At 40.0% G+C, this 24288-nt stretch overlaps 1 protein-coding gene across 2 annotated transcripts; it reads left to right on the top strand.

The window, feature by feature from the left end:
• Positions 1 to 402: 402 nt before the first annotated feature.
• Positions 403 to 24083, top strand: COG2 (component of oligomeric golgi complex 2). Of its 2 annotated transcripts, XM_009906308.2 has the most exons (18): positions 403 to 538; positions 1279 to 1440; positions 2151 to 2216; positions 3238 to 3318; positions 4105 to 4208; positions 5455 to 5563; positions 6942 to 7121; positions 8253 to 8377; positions 10345 to 10471; positions 11089 to 11228; positions 14162 to 14223; positions 15423 to 15574; positions 16110 to 16310; positions 17129 to 17201; positions 18095 to 18237; positions 20124 to 20263; positions 21792 to 21972; positions 23589 to 24083. In XM_009906308.2, the coding sequence occupies exons 1-18, from the start codon at positions 467 to 469 to the stop codon at positions 23688 to 23690; spliced, it is 2220 nt and encodes a 739-aa protein (XP_009904610.2). In that variant the 5' UTR covers positions 403 to 466; the 3' UTR covers positions 23691 to 24083. The 2 variants fall into 2 exon arrangements, with proteins under 2 accessions (XP_009904610.2, XP_054018219.1); XM_054162244.1 differs by lacking the exons at positions 10345 to 10471; positions 11089 to 11228.
• The last annotated feature ends 205 nt before the right edge of the window (positions 24084 to 24288 follow it).

The following is a 24288-nucleotide window of genomic DNA, read 5'->3' as shown; positions in this document are numbered from 1 at the left end:
CTTCTGCAGTCCTGGGCCTCCATGGCTTGTGACGCTGCCCTAATGACTGGCCCTTGCCGCTTCATGTTGCTGGGTCAGTTTTATGTGCTGGGAGGCCTCCGTGGAGCACAAAGCAGCCACTTGAACAGCCCAGTCCACCTCCTCTGCCTTCACAGAGTGGTAGGAACCAGAGAAACTCCTCTGAGTTAAAGCTTGGGTTGGCCAGCTTTAAAGGCCCGAGCCCCGCAGGTCGGCGACCCATGCAAGCTTCGACAGCTACTCCGCCACGTCATCTTGAGATCCCCGCTGCCCTTCTCGGCCCGCTGCCGCCTGCAGCGCCGCTCGGAGCCCTGTAGGGTGCGCTGCCGCGACGGCAGGCGGCCGCGGCGCCTCTCTTGCACACGCTCAGGCCTACCCCGGCGCTGCCGGCCGGGGCCGTACTGGTGGACTCTGCTGCCGCGTTGCGCTTGGCGAGCCGCGGCCGGCCATGGAGGCGAAGAAGATGAACCTGCCGCGGGGCCCCGAGAACCTGTGCTTTGACAAGGACGAGTTCATGAAGGTGAGCGCGGACTGCCGAGGCAGTTGGGCTGCAGGAGGGCGCTATGGGCCTGATGGCCCCGGGGGGCTTTCGGTGGAGGGGAGTGGTGGGAGAAGTACTTAGTGTGTCACTGAAAAGGGGGATCCGGGCCACTTGCAAAGCCAGCCGGCTCGCTTCTCTGCGGCAGTGTTCAAGAAGGGGTTTTGTCCGGCTCTGATGGGACTAAAACGGAGTCCGAGCGGCGGAGGGGAGTGGGGAGGCCTGTCGCGGGGTAGACAGTCGGCAGGTTTGCTACTGCGTGATTGGGGTGACGCCGTCCCGGGCAGGGGCCAGCTGCCGCAGCTCACCTCTTGGAACAGACCTGACTCGCCCTACCTCCGAATCATACTCTGCGTGCTTTGGAGCCAGGTTGCAGATAGACTGACATTCAGGCCTCAGTTCTTGGAGAGCTTAAAGTACTTCTTAGTACTGTATTTCAACTTTTTTGTTGTTGATTTTATTTTTTTACTTTTTTTATTAAGGTGTACGCAGGGAATAGACAACCTTGTATTTTGGAGACCTGGTCTATTAGTTATGTTCATTTGAGGTTAAAGATCAAGACTTTGGAGCGTTGGAAACCAGTCTGTTAAGTAGACTTTTGCCCCCAGAGCTTTAGTTTGGCCAACTCACTGGCATGTGGAATACTTTATTTTGAGGGTGGGGAAGGGTGTATTCCTGGTTTGAACTTTTTACTTACATACTCTTTCCTGTTTCACTTTCAGCCAGATTTTGATGTTGATCACTTTGTATCAGACTGCAGGAAACGTGTGCAGTTGGAAGAGCTCAGAGAGGATCTGGAGCTCTATTACAAACTCCTTAAAACTGCTATGGTAGAACTCATAAATAAGGACTATGCAGATTTTGTTAATCTCTCAACAAATCTAGTAAGTATTATTAAGTTATACTGTGTAGTTCAGACTTTATGTAGTTTAGTTGGATTTTTATTTTTCATATTAAAAACATATTAATTTTTGTTATAGCATTGTTGGATTAAAGACATCTTAAAGTGTGACCTGTTTCACAGAATGAACTAAAAAGGCCATTCCTGTAGAAATCAATTACTGTACAAAATTGCAGTTGGCCTGTAATAAAAGCTTTGTCTTGAATAATTAATTATGAAGATAGACTCACAGCATGCTTTTTTTGTCAGTAGTTGTCAAAGTGAAGGAAATAAATCATTGGAATAGTAATGCCACAAATAAGGCCATTCAGAAGGATTCTTTTAGGAATCTTTAAGCTTACTGTACAATCAGTATGTCTTACACCTCACCAACATACCAAACTAATAGTTTTCATATTTTGTCTCTTCCTGCTTTCACTCCAGTTCATCCAGGTTACAACTATACAGGTTCAAAGACTGAGATTTAACATTTGTGTGAGGAGAAAAATTTCCAAAGGTCAAGACTTTCTTTAATTTTTGGCTTTTTGTGATAAGCAGTCTGACATATTCATGCCTTTTTTTGACATGATACATTTTTGAATTACGTTTAAAAGGAGACTGTAAAGGGGAGGTATCCCTGCTCAGTTCTCTTTTAGTATCTGTAAAATGTCAGTAATTCACATGTGAACTTACTCTTCATGGCAATTTCTTTAGGTTGGAATGGACAAGGCTCTTAATCAGCTCTCAGTACCCTTGGGACAGCTAAGGGAAGAGGTGATGGTATGTTCAAAACACTCATTATACACAGTTTAATAAACTTAGCTCAATTTCATGTGACCTATAGAATATCTTTTACTCATGTTAATAATTACTATAATAAACTTCTCTTTGAAAGTTGTTGACAGAGTAGTAGTAGGGGGAGGCTTTGACTACTTGTAGTAGTGGTAAATACACTTTTTTCATTGTTTATAGTACCTTTCAGCCAAGGGAAAGGAATCCCTAAATGTGATAAAGGAATGGATAAGTCTATGGTGAGATATTACATAGAATATAGAATACATAGAGTAAACCAGGTTGGAAGAGACCTTCAAGATCATCGCATCCAACCCATCAACCAATCCAACACCACCCAAACATCTAACCCACGGCACCAAGATTATTGAAACTGTTGTAATATTTGAGTAACTTAATGATGGTAGCAAATAACTCAGATGCAACACAGTGCCATAAAACAATTTTTAGATCAGTCCTGTGCTTTAACCATAAAAGATCAACCTTCTGGAAGATGGATTTCATTCTGACTCTTCCACAGTGACTTGGTAGTTAGTAAAGGGAAATTTTTTGTCCTCTTGGCAGCCTGTTCAAAGGAATGTTCGCTGCATAAATGTGCCTTAAAAATATCACAATCTTGATGTCTAAACAAAAAATAGGTTCATGTGGCATAGAAATGCTCATTAGGTGAAAAATGGTACTTAATTGTATTTCTAACTGCAAGACACAAAAGCATATTGGGTTTATTGCCTGTTTCTGGGGGAAAGGGTGCTTTGTTCTCTGTAATGTACTACAAGAACACTTCTGGTTGAAATAATGACACTTGTGATTGCTGTACTTAAGGAACAGGTTATCATTTTTCATTTATTTAGTCTTATTTCTTTCATGTAGAGGGGAGTTAATGTACTACGGGTTTTATTAGTCTTGCATTATTAATCTGCCTCCTGTTTTAGTTTTTCATTTTTGAGTTAAGGGTTGTTTTTTAGACCTGACTGGGCAGCCAGCTTTACATACTGACTTTCTTTCTCAGAGTCTTAAGTCGTGTGTCAGTGAGGGGATTCAAGCAGTAGATGACCGGATGACTAAACAAGAAGATATTAGAAGAAAAAAGGTAAAACAGATAAATTATTAGCTTGAAAAGATTCTCCTTATGATGACTTTTTTTTTTTGCCATTAACCTAGAAAAAAAGAAATTTCAGAAGGTCTAGGCTGTCTCAACCTTACCACTCTCTACAACCGCCTGAAGGGAGGTGGTTGTGAGGTGAGTGTTGGTCGCTTTTCCCAAGTAACTAGTGATAGAACAAGAGGTTGTACCAGCAGAGGTTTCAGCTGGACATTAGGAAAAACTTTTTCACTGAAAGGCTTGTCACACATTGGAACAGGCTGCCCAGGGAGGTGGTTGAGTCACTAGCCTTGGATTTGTTTAAAAGCCATGTAGATGCAGTGCTTGGGGATATGGCTTAGTGGTGGTCTTGGCAGAGTAGGATTAATGGTTGGGCTTGATGATCTTGAAGGTCTTTTCCAACCTATATGATTCTGTGCAGGATTTTAGAATCATAGAATCAACAAGGCTGGAAAAAACCTCAAAGATCATCAAGTCCAACCCGTCACCCAAGACCTCATGGCTACTAGACCATGGCACTAAGTGCCACATCCAGTCCCCTCTTGAACACCTCCACGGAGAGCGACTCCACCACATCCCTGGGCAGCCCCTTCCAATGCCTAACAACTCTCTCAGTGAAGAACTTTTCCTCACCTCGAGCCTTAAATTTTATACTTTCCAAAATTTATTATTGACATTTAAGTTGACACACTTCATTTTAATATCTTGTCAGAGTTCTTAGATAATGTAAATTGGCATTGGGATCAGATGTGAAAAATGTTTCTTTAATTACAGATGTGTGTTCTGAGGCTGATTCACGTTATTCAGTCCATTGAGAGAATTGAGAAGATTCTACGTTCCCAAGGAACTAAAGAATTGTCCTCATTAGAGGGAAACAGGTAAAAAAAATATGTAATGTTCAGGGTTTTTTGTAATTGATGGAACTAGATTAATTGTTGTAGATGAATTATTGTTGTAGATGAATTTACAGGCATTAGGATATGTCTTTAGAAATGTAACTCTGATGGAATAAGTCACTATTCTAGTATTTTTTCAGTTTTGATCTGCAAACTGGTCACTCACAGAACATGTATCTCCATCTCCCAAGTTCTGAATTACTTGTAGTGTTTTCAGTAAATATGATTTTTTGAAGTTTGCAAGCAATATATTTTTATTTTGTTTTCTTGGAAGTCACTCATCCTGTCATGTCTGTACTACTCTTTACAGTGCAGTTTATTCCAGTATCATGTGGAGGTAAAGTGGGAAATTACTTCCCTTGTTTTCTTTGCTTATACATAACTGAGAGGACTGCTGCAAAAATAGTCTAAAGGCAGGAAAGCCACAGTACTATTCCTGGTACAAGGAAGGGTTGTGCAAATTCCAGTCAGATCCCCAAGTTCTGTTTGTCTGTCATGAGAACTGTCTTCTCCCTCTGCTTTTGCTGAGGGATGGAAGATGCCTTTCAGCCAGGTTTGGAACTAGTGAACCAGCTGCATGCTTGAAATATTTGACTTGGATGCAAGTGCAGCTTGTTGGAGGAAAAAGACATTTTCATGAGCCTGTTTGAACATGAGGCAGTCTCTTCAATTTAGTGTAGACAGTAGACAGAAGAATAGGTTGATAACTCGAGGGACAAGCATCTGTAAATGTTTTCAGTCAGGGTGAGGCACTTTGCAGAGTTATGTTTGGAAGAAAGATTGTACTTGAGTGACTGAAAATTTGGCTAATTATTGGGACTGTGGCCCTGAGAAGGTTAGGACTGTTTCTGTAGATAGCTGTCATTAGTTTTACCACAACACAGAAGAGGGAAGCAAGAAATAAATTGAACAGTGAATAGCACTTAACTGCAGTTTCTGCACTCTGTAAGACCTACTTTTCATGTGACAGTAAACAGCACTGCTGTATAGCAAACAGTGCTTCGTGCTGCTAAGGTAAGATCTTGCATCCCTCTCAGCTTCTGCTTCATCAACTTCTTTATTTCTTTTATCTTCAAAATAAGTCTAATCATGTAGTCTGTTCCAGATCTTTATTGTGTGATCACAGTAATTGTACCTATCAGAGTTCCACAGACATAGATTGAACTGAAGTAAGCTGATTTGAGAAGACCTAACTCCCTGGTTTCATTTTCTATCATCTCTCTTTTAGCCCACTTTTAACTGGACAAGTTTTAGAAAGAATTGCCACAGAATTTAATCAACTACAATTTCACGCAGTGCAAAGCAAAGGAATGCCCCTTTTGGACAAAGTGAGACCAGTAAGTACTGCATGATGGCTGGCTTAACACTGTAGGACCAAACAAAACCAGTATAAGTGGCAGACAAAGGGATGTTTTCACAGAGTTTTATTGAATTTGTTTGTGAGGGAGAATGGGTATCAGTTGACTAGAAACATTGCTTCTACTTTATGCTTTGTTTGCTAGCTTCTTTAGGATAAACTCCTTACAATCTGAGTAGGAAATACTCTTGTATATATACATTTCTGTACTTGTGTATATTTACATTTTTGTCAGGGTAATGTATGTTGCAGTTTGCTTTCTGAGGCTTGGTTCTAAAGATTTATGTTGGTTTTGTTTGCTGCAGTGTACAGACCAGATATAAATGGAATGTACATACAGAGTGGCTGGCTTGAATGTATTTCATTTTGTGTTTTGGTGAAATTTGTTGCCTAACTGGCTGTTCAGACTGACATGCTAGTCTTCCTAATAATCTGTTTGTAATAACTGTCTACTTGTAAAAGATTAATTGATGTTTCAGGGGAGAGAGAACAAACAAAAAAAGTGGTCCTTAAAGGTAGATATGAATGTGGAGATGGGGTAGTGCTTTTGTTTTAAGCTGGTTAGTGCGGAGCTGTCACTCTTGATGGCTTTCAAGCTAGTGAGGTAGTTTGTAGTTCCAGTTTTTCACTATGTACTTAAGCCTGTTGGGAATACAGACATGTTTCAGCTCAGTATTTCCATAGTACCATGTTGATTAATGGACAATTTACAAGACTGTTCTGGTCACTAATTATCAAACATGTGTAATGACAGGAGTGATCACAAGCAACAGGGCCGTATTCATGGTGGGAGAACCTTTGTTGCATTGTTGTGTGCTTTCTTAGTGATGCTCACCAGGACTTCTGTCTTGTAACTTGTTGCTAAGGGTTTCGTGACTAGTTAGCAGTCGGGTTACTGAGTTTGCATGTTTGGAGCAAATTCTGTGGAATTGTTTCAGGATGGATGGACGCAAGACAGAACACAGAATAGCACAGGAGATGTTTGACTGGTTAAATTAGTAGTTTGGCTGTAACTACATCAATGTGTGTTGCTGAACTTGCTTCAAATAGAAGTTGTGAGGGACCATCTTGGGCCAGGAGTATGTCTGCAGGTAGTGTAACAATGAGTTGGATCTAGTCTAAGAGGTGTAGCAGGTGATAGGAAAAATAGATAGCTAAAGAAAGAACCTATGTTGACTGAAGCAGTGTGTGTTAATACTCATTTAGTGCTGACAATTATCAAAACTTGTGCACCTTTCAAATGAAGATGGAAGGCTGAGCTAGGTATTCCTGGAAGAATTTACTTCAGCAATGATGGCCAGACTTCGCTTTTGGTTGTTTGGGTTTTTTCTATTACTGTGTTTCTCTTCTTCTCCTAGCGTATAGCTGGAATAACAGCTATGTTGCAGCAGTCTCTGGAAGGGCTACTCTTGGAAGGCCTTCAGACTTCAAATGTTGATATAATACGTCACTGCCTTCGCACTTATGCAACAATTGACAAAACACGAGATGCAGAGGCACTAGTTGGTAAAGTGCTTGTAAAACCTTACATAGATGAGGTAAGATAAGATTCATCAGAAAATGAATGAATTTGCAGTTTTTCCTAATAACTTCCAGCTTTTATTAGTAGCTTCAAAATGTGTATGTGGAGAGAGCAACCTGAATCCCAACGCGAAGTCAAACAGCAACACAGTGTTGCTATTTGAGAAAACAGTGTGGAGGAATTCTCTGTCTACCTGTCACCAAATTCAGGTTATATCCAACTAGTATTTTTTCTTGCTTGCATTTTTCTTGCAGCGAGGAATCGAAAAACCAGACCTTAAACCAAGCATGTGACTGGAGTAAAATCCAATTTATTTTGAACCAGGGTGCATGTGTGGGTCTGGAGCGTATTTGGGGGTTTATTTCTCCATGGTTGGCTAACTAGGAGCCAGAGCTCCTGGCTTTTGGATGGGAGAGGAAGTCAAAGACCTCTCCACTTATGGAGAAACTTCCTTTGGGTGCTTGCTAATTCTGTAGCAACTGCTACAGTGAGGGACCAGTTGTCTTTTTCTCTTAGTTTTCACTGTATCTGTTCTTTTCCCCCTTCTGCACAAAAGTGCTCAGAGAGATGGAAGAATACCAAGAAAGAGAAGCTATTGCTCTTCTCCTGTATTGCTCCGCTATCACCTGCTTTCTCTTTATAGAAGATTTTTTCCCTTTTCACTGACTATGAGATACTGTGTAGACAAACTGCTTTGCTAGCTGCATTAAAGGCCCAGCACTGTCACAGAAAATTCTTAGCTATTGGCTTACCTGCATTTGGGACTGGACCAAAAACCTCTAAACTTAGAATAATTTTTTTACTTCTAGCTTTGACTAGCTTTTGCCAGGCACTTGTATAACTTCACAGACTGCTTCAGGTGACAATGATAGGTTCACTGGGTTGGGAGCTAGGCACAGTGGCTAATATTTTAAAAGCAAAGAACTCATTCTCAGTCCTGGGGCCAGTTGTGCCTGTTAGTGATGCATTAAGGGAAGCAATAGTGCCAGTTGGCAAGTTATACTTGGAAACTGTAGTGTAAGAGAAGTTATGCACTATCCCAGTGTTTGGGCTTATAATGTTAGGAGTTTTGTGTGAATAGCCTGTCTTGCATTGCAGTAGTTTATGTTCACTTCATTGATACTTGTCATTGAATTCTTCGTGGCAGGTCATTGTGGAACAGTATGTTCAATCTCATCCTAATGGCCTCCAGGCTATGTACAATAGGCTGTTGGAGTTTGTTCCTCATCATTGCCGTCTCTTGCGTGAAGTAACAGGTGGAGCTATTTCAAGGTAAATATCTTGGGGGTTTCTTTCAGTTGCACTCAGGTTACAGTAAGCTTTACATACTGTAAAGTGATTTGCATAATTAGGTTCCATGTGCAAAAATTACTTCTGTGGCCTTTCCTGAAGATTCATAGTGAAGTTTGGTTAACTTCTCATGTCTGTGTTTTTCGAAACAAAACACTGAACAAACTTTGTTTGTCCTGTGGCCTACACCTTCAGAGGAGGGAAAGGAAGTCTTGTATTTCAGTGGTACAATTGAGTACTGTTCTTAATACAGTGTGTTGGATACCTTCTTCCTTTTTGGGTCTGTGAAATATTACTGTACAATTCATCCAAGGAAAGAGGTGTAATACAGCCACTGAAAAATACACGTTTAAAAGTTACTGGGTTGTTAGTCCACATAAGAAGAGTGCAGATGGTTCCCAGAGACTGGACTGATTTATTCTAGGTACTAGAACTACAGGTTTAAATCATAGAATCATAGAATTGTTAAGGTTAGAAGGAACCTCAAGGATCATTTAGTTCCAAACCCCCTGCTATGGGCAGGCACACCTTGCACTAGATCAGGTTGCTCAGAGCCTCATGCAGCCTGGCCTTAAAAACCTCCAAGGGTGGGGCTTCCACCACCTCCCTGGGCAACCTGTCCCAGTGTCTCACCACCCTCATGGGGAAGAATTTCTTCCTAACATCCAATCTGAATCTACCCATTTCTAGTTTTGTTCCATTGCCCCTAGTCCTGTAATTACTTGACACCCTAAAAAGTCCCTTACCAGCCTTCTTGTAGGCCCCCTTCAGATACTGGAAGGCCACAATAAGGTCTCCTCTGAGCCTTCTCTTCTCTAGACTGAACAGCCCCAAGTCCCTCAGTCTGTGCTCATAAGAGAGGTGCTCCAGCCCTCTGATCATCCTTGTGGCCCTTCTCTGAACATGTTCCAGCACATCAAGATCATTCCTGTAATAGAGGCTCCAGAACTGGATGCAGTACTCCAGGTGGGGTCTCACCAGAGTGGAGTAGAGGGGGAGAATCACCTCTCTCAACCTGCTGGCTGTGCAGGTCTCTCTTGATGCAGCCCAGGATGTGATTGGCTTTCTGGGCTGCGTGTGCACACTGGTGGCTCTTGTTGAGCTTCTCATTCCCTAGCACCCCCAAATCCTTTTCTTCAGGGCTGCTCTGAAGCCAGTCGCTGGCCAGCCTATATTGGTGCTTGGGATTGCCCTGACCCAGATGCAAGACCTTGCATTTGGTCTTGTTGAACCTCATAAGGTTGTCATGGGCCCACCTCTCCATCCTGTCAGGGTCCCTCTGGATGGCCTGCCTTCCCTCCAGCGTGTCTGCTGCACTACACAGCTTGGTGGTGTCAGCAAACCTGCTGAGGCTGCACTCAATGCCACTGGCCATGTTGCCAACAAAGATGTTAAACAAGACTGGTCCCAGTACTGATCCCTGAGGGACTCCACTTGTCACTGGCCTCCACTTGGACATGGACACATTGACAGCCACCTTTTGGGTGTGGCTGTTAAGCCAATCTTTTATCCACTGAATGATCCATCCATCAAACCCATACTGCACCAGCTTGGAGACCAGGATGTCATTTTGAAGAAGTTCTGTTTCTTTCCATTGCATTAGTCAGATTCCTCCTGCTTGGTGTACCTTTCTGAAATGTGGAGCTGTTAAAACTTGAAATATATAAGAATAGGAGTTCTCAACTGAAATGTACTAATGTTCTAGAATGCTCTTGCAAAATATATAACTGATAGACTCTTAGAGAGTTGTAAAAAGTACTTTGCATTTCATGAGACTGTGGGATCAGGTACGAAATCTGAGGAAGAACAGTTGAAGGGAATCTGCACACCTACTTAAAAAAATTTAATTATGTTTTGTGTAATGCAGTGCATGTCTCTAGTTATCTCTACATCCAAACAGAAGCCTGGTGGTAAAGTATAACCATAGAATAATTGCAATTTTATTTCAGTGAAAAAGCTGATATTGTGCCTGGATATGATTTCTTAGTGAATTCAGTGTGGCCAGAAATAGTACATGGTTTAGAAGAGAAATTGCCATCACTGTTTAACCCTGGAAACCCAGATGTGTTTCATGAGGTAATTGATTTTGGTTTTTCCCATTTGTGATTCCTTCAATGTGCGTGTAAGAATTTAAATGAGTTGTGCTCTAGCACAGGTTTTGTTCCTGATTTATTTCTGTTTGTTGTATACCTTTATCTTGTGTGACTAACTGTTCTTAGTACTGTGCATCACTGTTGTTTCACCCTGGTGAGTCTGCTTGGAAATACTGGTGCATCTCTCTGTTCAGTTCTGCTTGTTCATTAAATCACAGAATCATTTCAGTTGGAAGAGACCTTTAAGGTCATTGAGTCCAACCATTATCTAACTCTACCAAGTCTGATGCTAAACCACGTCCGTTAGCACCACCTCTATGGTGCCTTTTAAATACCTCCAGGGATGGTGATAGTTCAGGGTACTTGCACATCTTTATGCTTTTTGGAATAGTCCTGCACTAGCTTTTCTTAACAAAAAAACCCCTGCTAGTTAAATGGTTTGGGTTTCGCTGCAATCCAGGACTTTTGCCTTGTATGATTAGGCGATGGGGCAGTGTCAGTGCCCAGTCAATGTGATACAAAATTCTACTGGGTCAGTGGTGGCCTTCCTTGTTTGCTGGGACTCCGTGCATGATCAGAAGACTCTTTCTCTTTTTGCAGAAGTACACTACTAGTATGGATTTTGTACAGAAATTTGAACGGCAGTGTGGCTCCCAGGCCAGCGTGAAACGGTTAAGATCTCATCCCTCTTACCACAGCTTTAACAACAAATGGAATTTACCAGTTTATTTTCAAATAAGGTTAGTGTGCATTTGTTTGTTCACTCTTTTAAAAGTAGAGTTCAGTCACAGCAAGATAGAATAGAATAGAATAGAAAGAATAGACCAGGTTGGAAGAGACCTTCAAGATCCTCGCATCCAACCCCTCAACCAATCCAACCCACCTAAACAACTAAACCATGGCACCAAGCACCCCGTCAAGTCTCCTCCTGAACACCTCCAACAACAGTGACTCCACCACCTCCCCGGGCAGCCCATTCCAATGGGCAATCACTCTCTCTGTATAGAACTTCCTCTTAACATCCAGCCTAAACCTCCCCTGGTGCAGCCTGAGACGGTGTTGTCTTGTTCTGGTGCTGTCTGCCTGGGAGAAGAGACCAACCTCTGCCTGTCTACAACCTCCCTTAAGGTAGTTGTAGAGAGCAATAAGGTCACCCCGAGTCTCCTCTTCTCCAGGCAATGATCTGGTTTAGGGTCAGTTCTCGGGGTTTGAGGTTTCACTTGCCGACAGATCAGAGTGGAAGCCAAGCTAAGAATGTAATCACTCAGTCAAGCAACTGGTTGACATACTTTCCAACAATTTAGCAAAACCACAGCGAGCTACCCTTCAATATGTCCTGTGCTGAATTTGATATGCTACTGATAAGACATTCAAGAACAGATCTAGATGAGCCTTGAAGTTTTGTTTCAAATTCTTTTTCCCGGAATCATTAAGTTTGGAAGAGACCTCTAGAATCATCAAGTCCAACCATCAACCTAACATCACAATGCCTACTAAATCATGACCGAAAGCGCCATGTCTACACGTTACTTTTTTTTAAACACCTCTAGGAGTGGTGACTCCACCACCTCTCTGGGCAGCCTGTTCCAGTGCTTGACCACTCTTTCAGTAAAGAAATTTTTCCTAACACCCAACCTAAACCTCTCCTGACACAACCTGCACTTGCACATCTGTTCCTGCAGCTGTGTAGTGAGCTGCTAGGAGGATCTGTTACCCTGGGAAAAAAATGGCTACCATTCCACTCCAGTCAGTTTCTCCAAACCACTTAACTGTACAAATATTTGTGCTGGCCAAAGGTAAAGGGCAGTACTCCACACTACAGTAGCACTGCTGAGTACACAGACTAAAGTTGTCTATGGATCTGTAGGGATTATAAACCTTTTAACAGATACATGCCATTAATAGGTCTGTGAGTCTGCCCCTTCTGTCTGAGGTGCAACTTTTCTAATAATTGACCATTTCACCAAACTTTGATGCTCTTGCTCACAGAATTGAAATGTAGCTTCAGCATATTTTTCCTGTTCAAAAATGTTCTTCACTATTAAGTATTTTGAGCTCTAATTTAAAAATAAAAAACCTTCTAAAAATTAATTTTCCATTAACCCAAGAATACCATAAATCTAAATAGTTCATTATTTCAGTAAATGGTTGGATAACAGCAGCTGTTCATTCTTTCACTGTATCTGGTAACTTCAGAAGTGCCCATGAATTCTTTAGTGCAAAGCTGTGAAAATAATGCAACATAATTATTACATCTATCAAGGAAGCTTTTTTTTTGGTGTACATTAATACCCTTAAGTCATACTGAATTTTTTCCTGAAGTATTTAGAATAGAATAGAATAAACCAGGTTGGAAGAGACCTTCAAGATCATCGAGTCCAACCTATTATCCAACCCACCTAATCAACTAAACCATTCAACCAAGCACCCCATCAAGTCTCCTCTTGAACACCTCCAATGATGGTGATTCCACCACCTCCCCAGGCAGCCCATTCCAATGGGCAATCACTCTCTCTGTGTAGAATTTCTTCCTAACCTCCAGCACTCACACTATGGCATTTATAGTTAAAATTGCTGGATTTTTGTTTTCTTTTGTCAATTAAAGGAAGTACCCAGACTATTCAGTCCTCAGTAAAGCCTTTACAACAATCCTTGCATGTACAGGCATTTCTTCTGTAGCAGTGCTGTTAGAAACAGCTCTTGTAACTCTCCCTTGCCATCCCTTCAGTTATCTCAGCACAACTGATTGTGGAGTTGTGAACACCATATTGGGGATTATTCTTTTTCCTATGTAAGAAACATTCATCAAAGATTGTCATTGTGAAAAATTTGATTCCATTCTTTAGTCTTTCTCACCCTAAGACTTTAAGACACTGCTCTGATGGTGAAAGTTGTGCATAGGCAGAAATAAGATTTTGATGCTATTTCACAAACATTTCTATAGGGGAACTCTACAGGGGAGCTCAAAATCATAGCTTCATTTGAGCATTTAAAGGGAAAACCTGATTCAAAACATTTTCCTGGCAATTTTTAGATGAGAGAAATGCTATGTTGCTTATCCAGTAAGCTTTAAATATGGAGAAATATCCATGGTTTTGAAATCAATTTTGCTGTTATACCTAAAAACTGTGGAGAAAGGATTAAAAAAAATTGAGGGATAGTATTTTTTCTTTTTTTAAGGGTCAAGGTATCCTGTGAGGAACTATTGATTTCTATCATGTACAGAATTGTTTGCAGAACCTTATGCCAATGTTCATTAGCAAACACCTAGAAAGCTGAAGCTTCCAGTGTCACATGACATGTGTGAAGGTCAGCTAAAGCAAGTATGAGGCAATGTGCTCACTTCTGGTTTCAAAACAGCAACAACAAATTTCCTTCCTCAGTAAATGTGAGGACTTGACACTTTGTGAGCTACCATTTCGATAATGTTTGCAACCATGACTTCAATTATTTCCCAAAGTGTAAGCTTCATACCTGCCTGTAAAGTGTCTATTTCAAGTATTTGCATGTTGATCTGGCTTACATCCCAGTTTATGTTGGACAAAAATGATGCTGCATTTAAAATCTGCATATGTGCATGGATAGTACATTGAAACAAAGAGTGAAAAAAATGTTTAGGCATCAATTCAGGCATTTGTTGAATTGTAATATTCAAAACTTTTCTGTCTCTCAGATTCAGAGAAATAGCTGGGGCCTTAGAAGAGGCACTATCAGATACACTAGAAGAAGCACCAGGTAAACAGTTATTGCAAAAAATAATTTCTCAGTTTTGAAGGAAATGTAGTAGCTGTGGTTACTCTCTATAGAGTACTTAGTAACATGCACCCTAAAGATTCTCTGATAAACTGATTAAACAGTGTAATACATTACAGAGAAGTCGGTATGAGAGTACTGTTCAGTGATCACTTAATAAAAACAGCTGTCCCTTCCAGTGCAAGGAGGAATTAAATGGACATTTGGCATGCTCTAGGTGACAACCAAAAGACTGTCCTATGTTACTGGGGCATATTTTTCTTAGTTGTTGTAGGAGTATGTAAAGGTGAAAATGGCTACCTGTTGGGAGCATTGAGGCTTGCTATGGTGTTGGTGTCTGCTCCAAAAGCATACATTGATTTATGAGCAGATGGAGAGGTACGCACAGGAAGGATTAGAGTGGAAGGGTGTATTTATTAGTCATATATTGTAATCAGAAAAACTTACTTTGGTTAACAAATATTTATGAAGTCCCTAAGAGCCACAGAAGTGTGTGTATGTTTACAAACAAGCTTTCTGAAGGTAGCAAGAGAATAAAATCCTAATGGAGACAAAATATGTATACCCTAACGCTTCAAGGCATTTGCCTTGAACTTGCAGACACATTCCTTACCTTTATCATTGTGTGCTATAAATACGTAGTGCATGAACTGCTTTAAATAGTATTTCTTCAAAATTTCATTATTCCTACTGTGTTTTAAATACCATATGTCTTAGATATAACTTACAGGAGCAGTAGTTCATTGCTAAAGAAGTATTACTGTTATGGCTTGCAAGCATGTCCAATATAACTTCTGAAGAAGACAGACAAAGATTATCCCGAAAATATTACCTCCTGAAGTGAATTGTTCAGCCAGGCTGTTCCTGCCTTTGTTGAAGGCAAATTCTCATTTGTTGCTTTTGCAAGCTACAGCTAGACTTAGTGGAATTCAAAATCTAAAGGAATGAGGAGTGTGGTGGTTGTAGGCCCTGCCTTTAAATATTTTAAGAGTTTGTTTCCAGACAATGCTTAATAAATCTTCCTTGCTGTCTTTGTGGTTGTCTCATTGAAAGACCTTTTGGTGTTTGGTTTGTTTTGGGGGTTTTTAGGGTGTTTTTTTTTGAATCTCAGGTAGTGCAATTATGCTGATGTTTAAATATGTGCTTAGGAACTTGAGCTTGTTTGTCTTGATTGTTTCTAGCTGGCAGCACATACTGTCTTTTGGCCACTCACATGGTCTGGACGAGTCTACTGAAGTGCTGGTCAGATCAGATGTTTTTACCGCTATTAGCGCATCGTCTGTGGAAACTTAGCCTGCAGATTTTGGCACGCTACTCTGTGTTCATTGGTGAGGTAAGAGAGCACCAGCTAATGATTTTGGTAATTGGGTACATCCATCAATAAGAGACTTTTTGAAACAAAGTATGTGACCTCATTTTGAGCACCTTTTTTTTCTCAGTTGTGAGTGAAGCATGTGCCTGACAGCAGAGAGCTTGGGAAGGTGGGAGAAAGTTTGTTTGCCAGCAGTGAGTGGTTATAATTTTTGTACTCCAGCACATGAAGGTAAACTGTGTTTCTGAGAAGCAAATAATGATTACATTTTTGGTGTTGCACATTCCTCCAGTGCAGTAATTCATTTGAATGACCCACAGGTGAAAATTGCTGTAGGACTAGACTGCCCTCTGCTACAGGGATTTGCTCCAAATCATCCAACTATTTAGGGGGGGAAAAAACTGTTTTGAAATTACCTCTTCTAGTGCAAATTAGGAATACTGATAGCTCGTGTGAGTGTGGCATTGTAATGCTGAGAACTTGCAAATCCTTTATATACTGTCTTACTGCCTTCATAACTGCTAGGGTTCACATCTCAATTTGATATGTATTTCAGGTCTCTGTAAGGCCCATTGCCAGTGAGAGTATGAAAGAAAGCAAAAAGTCTGTGACAGTTGCCAGAAAGGAATCTTCTTTAAGCCTCAACCCTAATGAGGACCAAGGGAATGAGTCTTCTCCAGAAAGTCAGCCATTGCCTTCTATATCTAGTGCTCAGTTGGTCTCTGTTGCTGCAGATGTGGACAAACTTCAAGATCAGGTTTGTGCTGGTGACTTTACTTAGAAAAGAATCTTGGTTGATCTTTATGATATTATTGTTGGCACGTTGTTAAAGGCATTAAATTGGTTAAAATCACTTTTTAACTTTTTTTAATCTTAAATGCTAAAACTGGAGTAGTCTGATATAGAAAATATCACCTGTAATAAATGGTCTACTCTGTGCATATTTGGAATGGCAAGTTACAGAGAAACCACTTCAGGTATTTCTCAGGTACTCTTCGTATCAGTACCTGCTGGCTTTAACTTCTAAAATAATAGGCTTCTCTTAATTTTCAGTGTGAAGCATCACTGTGCAAAAGTCTTATCTTTGCTAATAAAATCTTTGTTGCAGCTTGGAGCATGGTGCAATGAAGTATTTAACTTTAATAGTACGTTCTTTTTTAAGTGTTTACTGGTTTAGTCTTCGTGGCTGAAAATGGTTTTGTCATCACAATTGTCCTTTACTAATGACAGAGATGTATGGTATTTCTCCCAGTAGTGATGACTTCTGTGTCTGGTCAATAAGGCTGAAATTCCTCTAGTTTTGTGAAACTGTAAGTTGCATGTGGGTTGATAATACTTTGTTAATTCTGAATTATTTCCTCTGAGGACAATATTAAGATAGGGAAGTTAATGCATAGTCCTTCATTCTTATGAATATTGTGGTTTTGTACTGGTTTCTTGTAAATCCAGTAAAAATATAGAAAAGGTTGAAGGTGTGTTTTGATGTACTGGAAACTTAGAGAATGTAGGAAAAGTAATTGGAACAGGTTTATAACATGGCTGTATCTCTTTTGGATTATTTTTTTTTTTCCACAGATTCCTGATATCTTAGAAATTATTAAGCCGAAACTTGAAATGATTGGCTTCAAGAATTTATCTTCTATTGAAGGTAAAGCTGATGGATGAATTCAGTCTCTCTCCTCTTTCTCCCAAATCCTCTCTGCCAACTTAACAAAATGAGCTGTTGCACACAATTTCATTCATTACAATGAAAAATCTGAAAATACAATCTTCCTCTCTCTGGCCTGATGCATCATCTAGGAAGGAGAGCTCTCAAGTTTCGTATTTAAATACTGTAAATTCAGAAGCAGTTAAGTATTTGAGCCTCTTTTTTCTGTTGTTGGTTGATTGCTTTGGTTTTGTTGGGGTTTTTTGTAGTTTTGTGTTTGTTTTAATCTGATCATTCTTCATGTGAGCCATGAAGTCTGATTTTAATTTAAAGCCAAGCCTGTAGCTGGGTGAGTGAACCAGTCCCTATCTTTTTGATATTATCAGAAGGTCTGCACTGTGAATTCCATTTAAATCTTCTAAATCAGGATTATTGGTAAATGCCCAAGAGAGAGAGAGGAGCTTGTGCATATCCCCACTCAGTAGATGGTCTGTTGTCAATCATAACTTTGAATTGAGTGTGTTCCAGTCGCTCCATAGGGAATTCAGGTAATGTGAGAAAGACTTTTACAAAAGCAGTTTCCTTAATGGGTTGGAGCCTTTTGATTCAAGCCCTTTGCTACATTGGTAATGCTGAACAAACTGTGAACTTGGGGAGTGTTACTCTACCCCTTATTTCTTTCCTTCTCTCCATCTGTTTCTCTAGCTGCGGAATGGTTACCATTACTGGTGATATTTTACAAATGGCTGTGCATGTTTGTTCAGTAAGCATCCTGTATTTGGCACCAGCAGCCATCTAGATAGTGAAATTGGGACAATGAGGGGATTCATATAATTTATGTTGTGATTGGACAGGGTAGCTCAGTTTAAACGTTAGCATTTTTACTTAAATAGGAGCCTTGGAAGACTCAAAGACTTCTTTATCAGCTTGTGTGCCTACCTTGAATAAGAGGATTATCCAGGATCTCAGTGAGTCCTCCTTCACTTGCCTGAAGAGTGCACTGGAAGTTCCAAGGTTATATAGGAGAACCAATAAGGTCAGTGCTGGTTTCGAATGACAAAGTAGATCTCAGGAAGGCCTGTACTGCTAAGCAGTCAGTACATTTATGAGTTCTTGAGGCTTGCCCATGTGTACTTGACAGTCAAGAAACCTAATAAATACCTTGAGATAACTTCACAATTTACTGTTTACCTCATAGCTAAAGGAAAAACAAAAGGTGTTGTCAATTTTAGGTAGGATAACAATGATGAGAGTACAGCCTTGAGATGGAAGGAAGGGCAAGGAGTGCATTGCTGATGTGCAAAAGAAAAAGGATTAAGGATAGTAAGTGTGTTTCTCATATGTTATAGCATGTACCTTAAGATGCGGTGCTGCTGAGTGGCAGGCTTCTTTTGGGAGGATGACTCTTATGCCTGCTATGTCAAGAACTTCTTCCCAGTGAGCTACCTCCTTGGATTTGATTCAAGAAGTATCTTGCCCCAAAGGAACAAGATGAGAATGGCTAAAAAGAGTAATTTGTTGAGAAACTAATGTAATGCTGAAATGTGGTGCCAAAAACAGTTGGCCAATCTTGGCCTGTTCTACTATTGTGCCATGGCTTTGCCAGTCTGCCTAGTTATGTTGGTAGTTCACTTGATATATATCATTCAGGTGACAGAGAAAACTTTGAATAATGGGAACCACAGACAACCACATCCTTGCCTAATTTCAACACTGAAGGCAGGCTGAAATGGGCAAGACCACAGCTTTTTCCCATTCACCCCTCTCGTTCACTTCTTTGTGGAATGATTTTGGTTGAGGTTGCCTTGGTGCACCAAAATCAGAAGCACTTTCTTGGCTGTCTTGAAGAAACTGCACAGCCACCAGCAATGCTGTATTTTTTAAATGGCTAAATGGAAAAACTTAAAGCTGTTAAATCTACTGTGAACATTGCTAAATTTTCTCTAGGTGCTAAACATTTAGGGTCAGCTGGAAGAGAAATTGTTCCTACGGGAGTGGTTTATTACTTTATATTATTACTAGGGTTTCTTACTATCTTAGTTTAAAGACAACCTTAATCAGAAATTATATTTCAAAAGAAGAAACAACCTCAAGGCTAAAATTCATCTATGTAGTGACTAGATTTTCCCTAAGTAAAAATATTCTGCTGAAGATGGAACAGGGTTGAACAAAGTATCATAAGACCAGGGAGGGTAAAAAAACAAAACCAAAAATCCTACACTGTTTACCTGAAAGCAAACTGCATAGCAATTTAGTGGGCTACCATCATTTCTCAGTTGTCTATGGGTATTTATTACCCCAAGAGCATTCTTCTGAAAAATATATTGAGGATGCAGGAAGGTGTAATCATAGAATGGCAGAATGGAGGTTTGGGTTGTAAGGGACCTTAAAGATTATCTAGTTCCAACCCCGCTGCCATGGACAAGGACACCTTGCAGTAGACTGGGTAGGTTAAGGCCACATCCAACCTGGCCTTGAACACTTCCAGGGGCCATCTGCAACTTCCCATAATCATAGAAGGATCAATGTCTTCAGTTTAGTGAAGTATGATACAAAGCAGTTGGTATTTCAATGATTTGTTTTGGACACTGAGTCTGCTCAGCTTTCTCCAAACTAAGCGTGAGCAGAAAGTGCATTCAGGGTCATGCTGTGGTTATAGGAGTGGCTGGCTGGTGCATGCATCTTTAGTCATTTTGAATTTTGTTCTGTATTATATCACATAATACAACATTACTGAATGTTTGTGTGATGTCTTTCTAGTGCATGATGATCTCTTTGTTGGTTTGTCATGAATGAAGTATGTATCTCTTCGCATAAGTGCAAGCTTAGCATTTTATGCATATGTTAGAATTCAGTGTTGATACTTTCAGTAAGTAAATTACTTGTTCTTTTTCTCCACCTTGTTTCCCTGTCATCTTCCAGGAGGTTCCAACTAAAGCTTCACCTTATGTTGACAGCGCTCTTAAGCCCTTCTACCGACTGCAGAATGAATATAAAGATAGACTGAAGCAACCTATGATTCATCAGTGGTTGGAATGTGCCCTCTCTGAAAGCACGCAAAAGTAAGAGAACCAAACAGTACATTCTTTGCCTTAATTAAATACAACAGTGGCCATTGAATGGACACAGGAATAAAGCAGAGCACCATGTGTCAAGGCAACTGTAAAGAGAACAATAGTATACCCCTCCTTTGTTAGGGTTTTATTTCTTCAGATGTACTCTGGTGTTGTGTCTCCATCAGGGAAGAGAATCCAGAGAATTTTCTATTTGAGTTCTGTTTTCATGATTTGTTGTTACTACTTTTTTATCAGCTTGTTTTTTAAATGTCTTACCTTCACTTAACTGGAGAAGAGACAAAGATACTGAATTTCTTAAATGGAGGAGTATTGTAGTTTCTCCATTGAGAATACAGATGCAAGTAATTAATTTAATTTCCTACTGTGGCAATACTTTCTGGCACCCAAATGAGAAAAGCATAAACTGATAAAAAAAAATCACTGAGGACTAAGCTTGCTTAAATGACAGAAGAACTTTGAAGTACCATGGAAGCAGAAAATCTTCACGAGGAAGACTTTGACTTTAGTGGTGAGGTATCTTGAAACAGCTTCCATGGCACTGGCAAACACGTCTTTAGCTTTCCTGCTGTCTGTTACTTCCCTGTTTAAACATCAGAAAGATTCTTTCAACTTCCTTATTTGTTGCAGTAGTAGTTTGATCACTGTCATGGAGAGGCTCTTTGAAAATTACAGATTATAGCAAATCAGAGAACATGGCTTAGTCTGGTCACTTCTCTCATAGCTCCTCAAATTTGCTATTGTTGCTCAATTTTATCATCATAACAACTTGCTGTGCTCAGCAGCTGTTGGTTAATTTATATGATGTTATGCCTTTCCTATTTAAGCAGGGGATTTCGATCCATAAGGCTTTTTTGTTGTTGATTAGTCAATTTGTCTACCTTATTTGATGCTGTGCTTTCTCTGATGTGGATCTCATTATGTTGAAAGTGATGTTTTATTCCATCTATAGCATTTCCAACTTGGCTTCAGTGTTCTTCTGACTTCTTTTGCCAGCTTCCTGAGAGTTCTGTTTAGATCAGTTTCTTCATTTCAGAAATAGTAATTTCTGGCTGGTGTGCATCTGCACATTGCATGAATTAATGTACACATGTATCTCTTGTCTAAAACTGTGTATTTTTTTGGTTTGTCAGGGTGTTATTCTTGTCCTTTTTGTAAAAGGAATTTTACTTAATGCTGTTGTCATAAATAGAGACTGATTCATGCTGTTTGAAACTGAGCAATGGTAATTCCTTTGTCTCCGAGTACAAACATCTGGAGCGGGTCAGAAATATTGCAATGAAAGGAAGCTTCAGCACTGAATAGTAATCTTCAGATTGGCCTCTAGAACTAATGATGGAAATACTGAATAATTGATAATGATGGAAACATAAGTAGCTTCTTCCTTTCAAGTAAAATTATTCCTAACAGCATTGCTCAGCACTTTTCTCAGGGCCAGTAGAGTGCTGATGTGTATGAAGTAGGCTCTTCTGTAAAATGTGGGTTTTTTCTTTCTCATTAATGTCCCTGAATCTAGGTATTATGAAACTGTATCTGATGTACTAAGTTCTGTTAAGAAGATGGAAGAGAGCTTAAAAAGGTTGAAGCAAGCCAGAAGAACTGCAGCTTCAAACCCTGTTGGTACAAATGGGGGCATGAGTGATGATAACAAAATCCGACTGCAGCTGGCCCTAGATGTTGAGTATTTTGGAGAACAAGTAAGTTATGACAAACCTGTTTGTTTACTGTTGTTACTGGTTTTGGAAAGGAGTGAGATAGAGGAGGAGGAGGACAGGGAAGCTTGGCTTCCATTTTTGGTTTTGAAAGCCTGTTCAGTCCAGTTTTGAGTTCTGGGATTTTTGTTTTATTTTTTTGTATCACAGAGGTGACTTGAGGCCTTGGTGATCATCGATACCATTTGAGAAGTGTGTGCTTTCCTGTCCTTTCTGATACAAATGCAAAGCTTACATTCTTACTAGTCAAAATTCAAGTACTGCGTAGTGCATAGAAGCACAAAAAAGAAACACTGTATGGAGAGATCAGAGGGCAGGGACCTTCCTTATTTCTGATGGAAACATCTTTACGGATGTGCTTTTGTTTGCCTTCTGTGGATATTTCCAGCCTTGACTTACTGTATATTCAAGGATCTCTTCTCAAGAGCTTTGAAGATGTAAGCCTTATTTGTGCTGTGCAACTAAGTTCCTTTCAGTGCAACATATGAAACCTTGAACTGGGGGGTGGAGGGGGAAATCCAGAAAATGCATGCAGTATCTACATCAAATTTTACAAGCATTCTCTCCTACGTGTATAGTATTTGTTCAGTATATTGTTCAGCATACTGAATGTTATATATAGGAATAAACAAATTTCCCAGTGTAAGTCCCTATCATTAGTTGCTAAGCAGTTGTCACCAGTCTTGTTTATGAGCAGATGCTGTTGGTGCATTGTAACAGGTAGCTGAAGTCTGCCTGTGTGCGAGCAGATGCTTTTCTTGTATCTGAGACTTGTCAGAAAGGAAGATTTGGGTGGAAGTATGTAAATCTTAGTAATAAGAATTACTTGGCAGGTTTTGGCTGGGGCTGGGCTTTGCTTCTTTTCTTCCTATTGCATACACTAAGATTGCTGCAATTTGAATTGCAGATGAAGTGGAAATGATCCATCCATAATCATTTAGGAGCCGTTTTGGTACATGTGAACATTACACACTTGTTCCAGCAGCAGACACCTTGTCTGAGTCACTTCACTCCAGTTTTATTTAGATCCATATTTTATTTTTTCAGTTCATCTTAGTTTCTCGTGGCTGTATTTTTCTAATTGTGAGAGCAATAGATCTCCTGGGTAAGAAATGACTCGTAGCAACTTCTCTATTTGTAGAGTTTTTTCCATCACTTTAGAAGTTTGAGGCTAGAACCACAGGCTCTGGCAGCCTATTGAAATTCTTTCATCATCATGCTGTTGGCTGTTCTTGGAGGCATCCATATTTACTGTGAAGTTTTGCCCAGAAACCTCATTTGGGGTTTGAAAGCAATTCATTTAAAACAAACTTACAGCCAAGTTTCTCTTTTACTGTTTCAGTGGAAAACTTCCAACTGGCTTTAGTTACAAGTTGCCTAGAAGACGGTTAAATATTTCCCTGCAAGACACTACATTAACTGGAAAGACTTGAAGTTAGATGCAAATTCTTTTTTTGACAGTGTGCAGTATATGTAGTTGGGTTTCTTTGTCTCATATGGATGCAGGGCAGAATGTGTGCTTTGCTAAATCTTTAAAGGAGAATAATTAGTGGGCTTTTGATGTTTTAAAACACCCTAATGTTTCTTCTGTGTCTTTTTAGATACGAAAGATGGGATTGGAAGTGAGCAGCATAAAAAGCTTTTCGGCCCTTACAGAGCTGGTTCTAACTGCCAAGGATCAGGCTACAGCAGAACAGACCTAGACATTTTCAAAGGCATGTGTTTGATGATAAACAATGTCCCTAAAAGAAAGAGAATTCAACTCTTCTCTGTTTTACCAAATAAGTAGCAAAGAAGTGCTTCCTAATGTATCTTCTGTCAAGATGGACTTGTTTCACTAGAAGACTACTGGTGTTCTCCATTATATGGAAAGCAATCAAAAGTTCTGAACTTTCTACCGTAGAATAAAAGTGTCTTTTTATTTTTGTTGTACATGTTAAAATGGAGATGGATGAACTTAGATGATGAAAATAATATGTAATAAATTGTCTTCCTAACTTTTCATGTTCCATATGTTTTTGAATCACATGTATTCTTTGACTGTCAAAAAACTTCCTAAACTTTGTTCCGGCTCTTCTGGAATAAAGAAAGTGCTCACAGGAATAGAAGTCTGTTTCTTGTTAGCGTGTTGCACTTACGTGCTTTCCCCTCATCGTGGATATGGTTTGCTCTTGTCTTAGTTTCTAATATTTTTACTGATCTGTTTTTTTTTTGTGGACCTCATTGATGAGAAGTCCTGCATAAAAAAAATCTCTTGAAGTACTTTTAAAACACAGTCTAGGGATAGTAGGAGGTGAATTT

Source organism: Dryobates pubescens, chromosome 6, assembly GCF_014839835.1.
Source record: "Dryobates pubescens isolate bDryPub1 chromosome 6, bDryPub1.pri, whole genome shotgun sequence".
NCBI classification, from domain to species: Eukaryota; Metazoa; Chordata; class Aves; order Piciformes; family Picidae; genus Dryobates; species Dryobates pubescens.
Note: the sequence above shows the minus strand (reverse complement) of the source record. Positions and strands in the feature narration are given on the sequence as shown.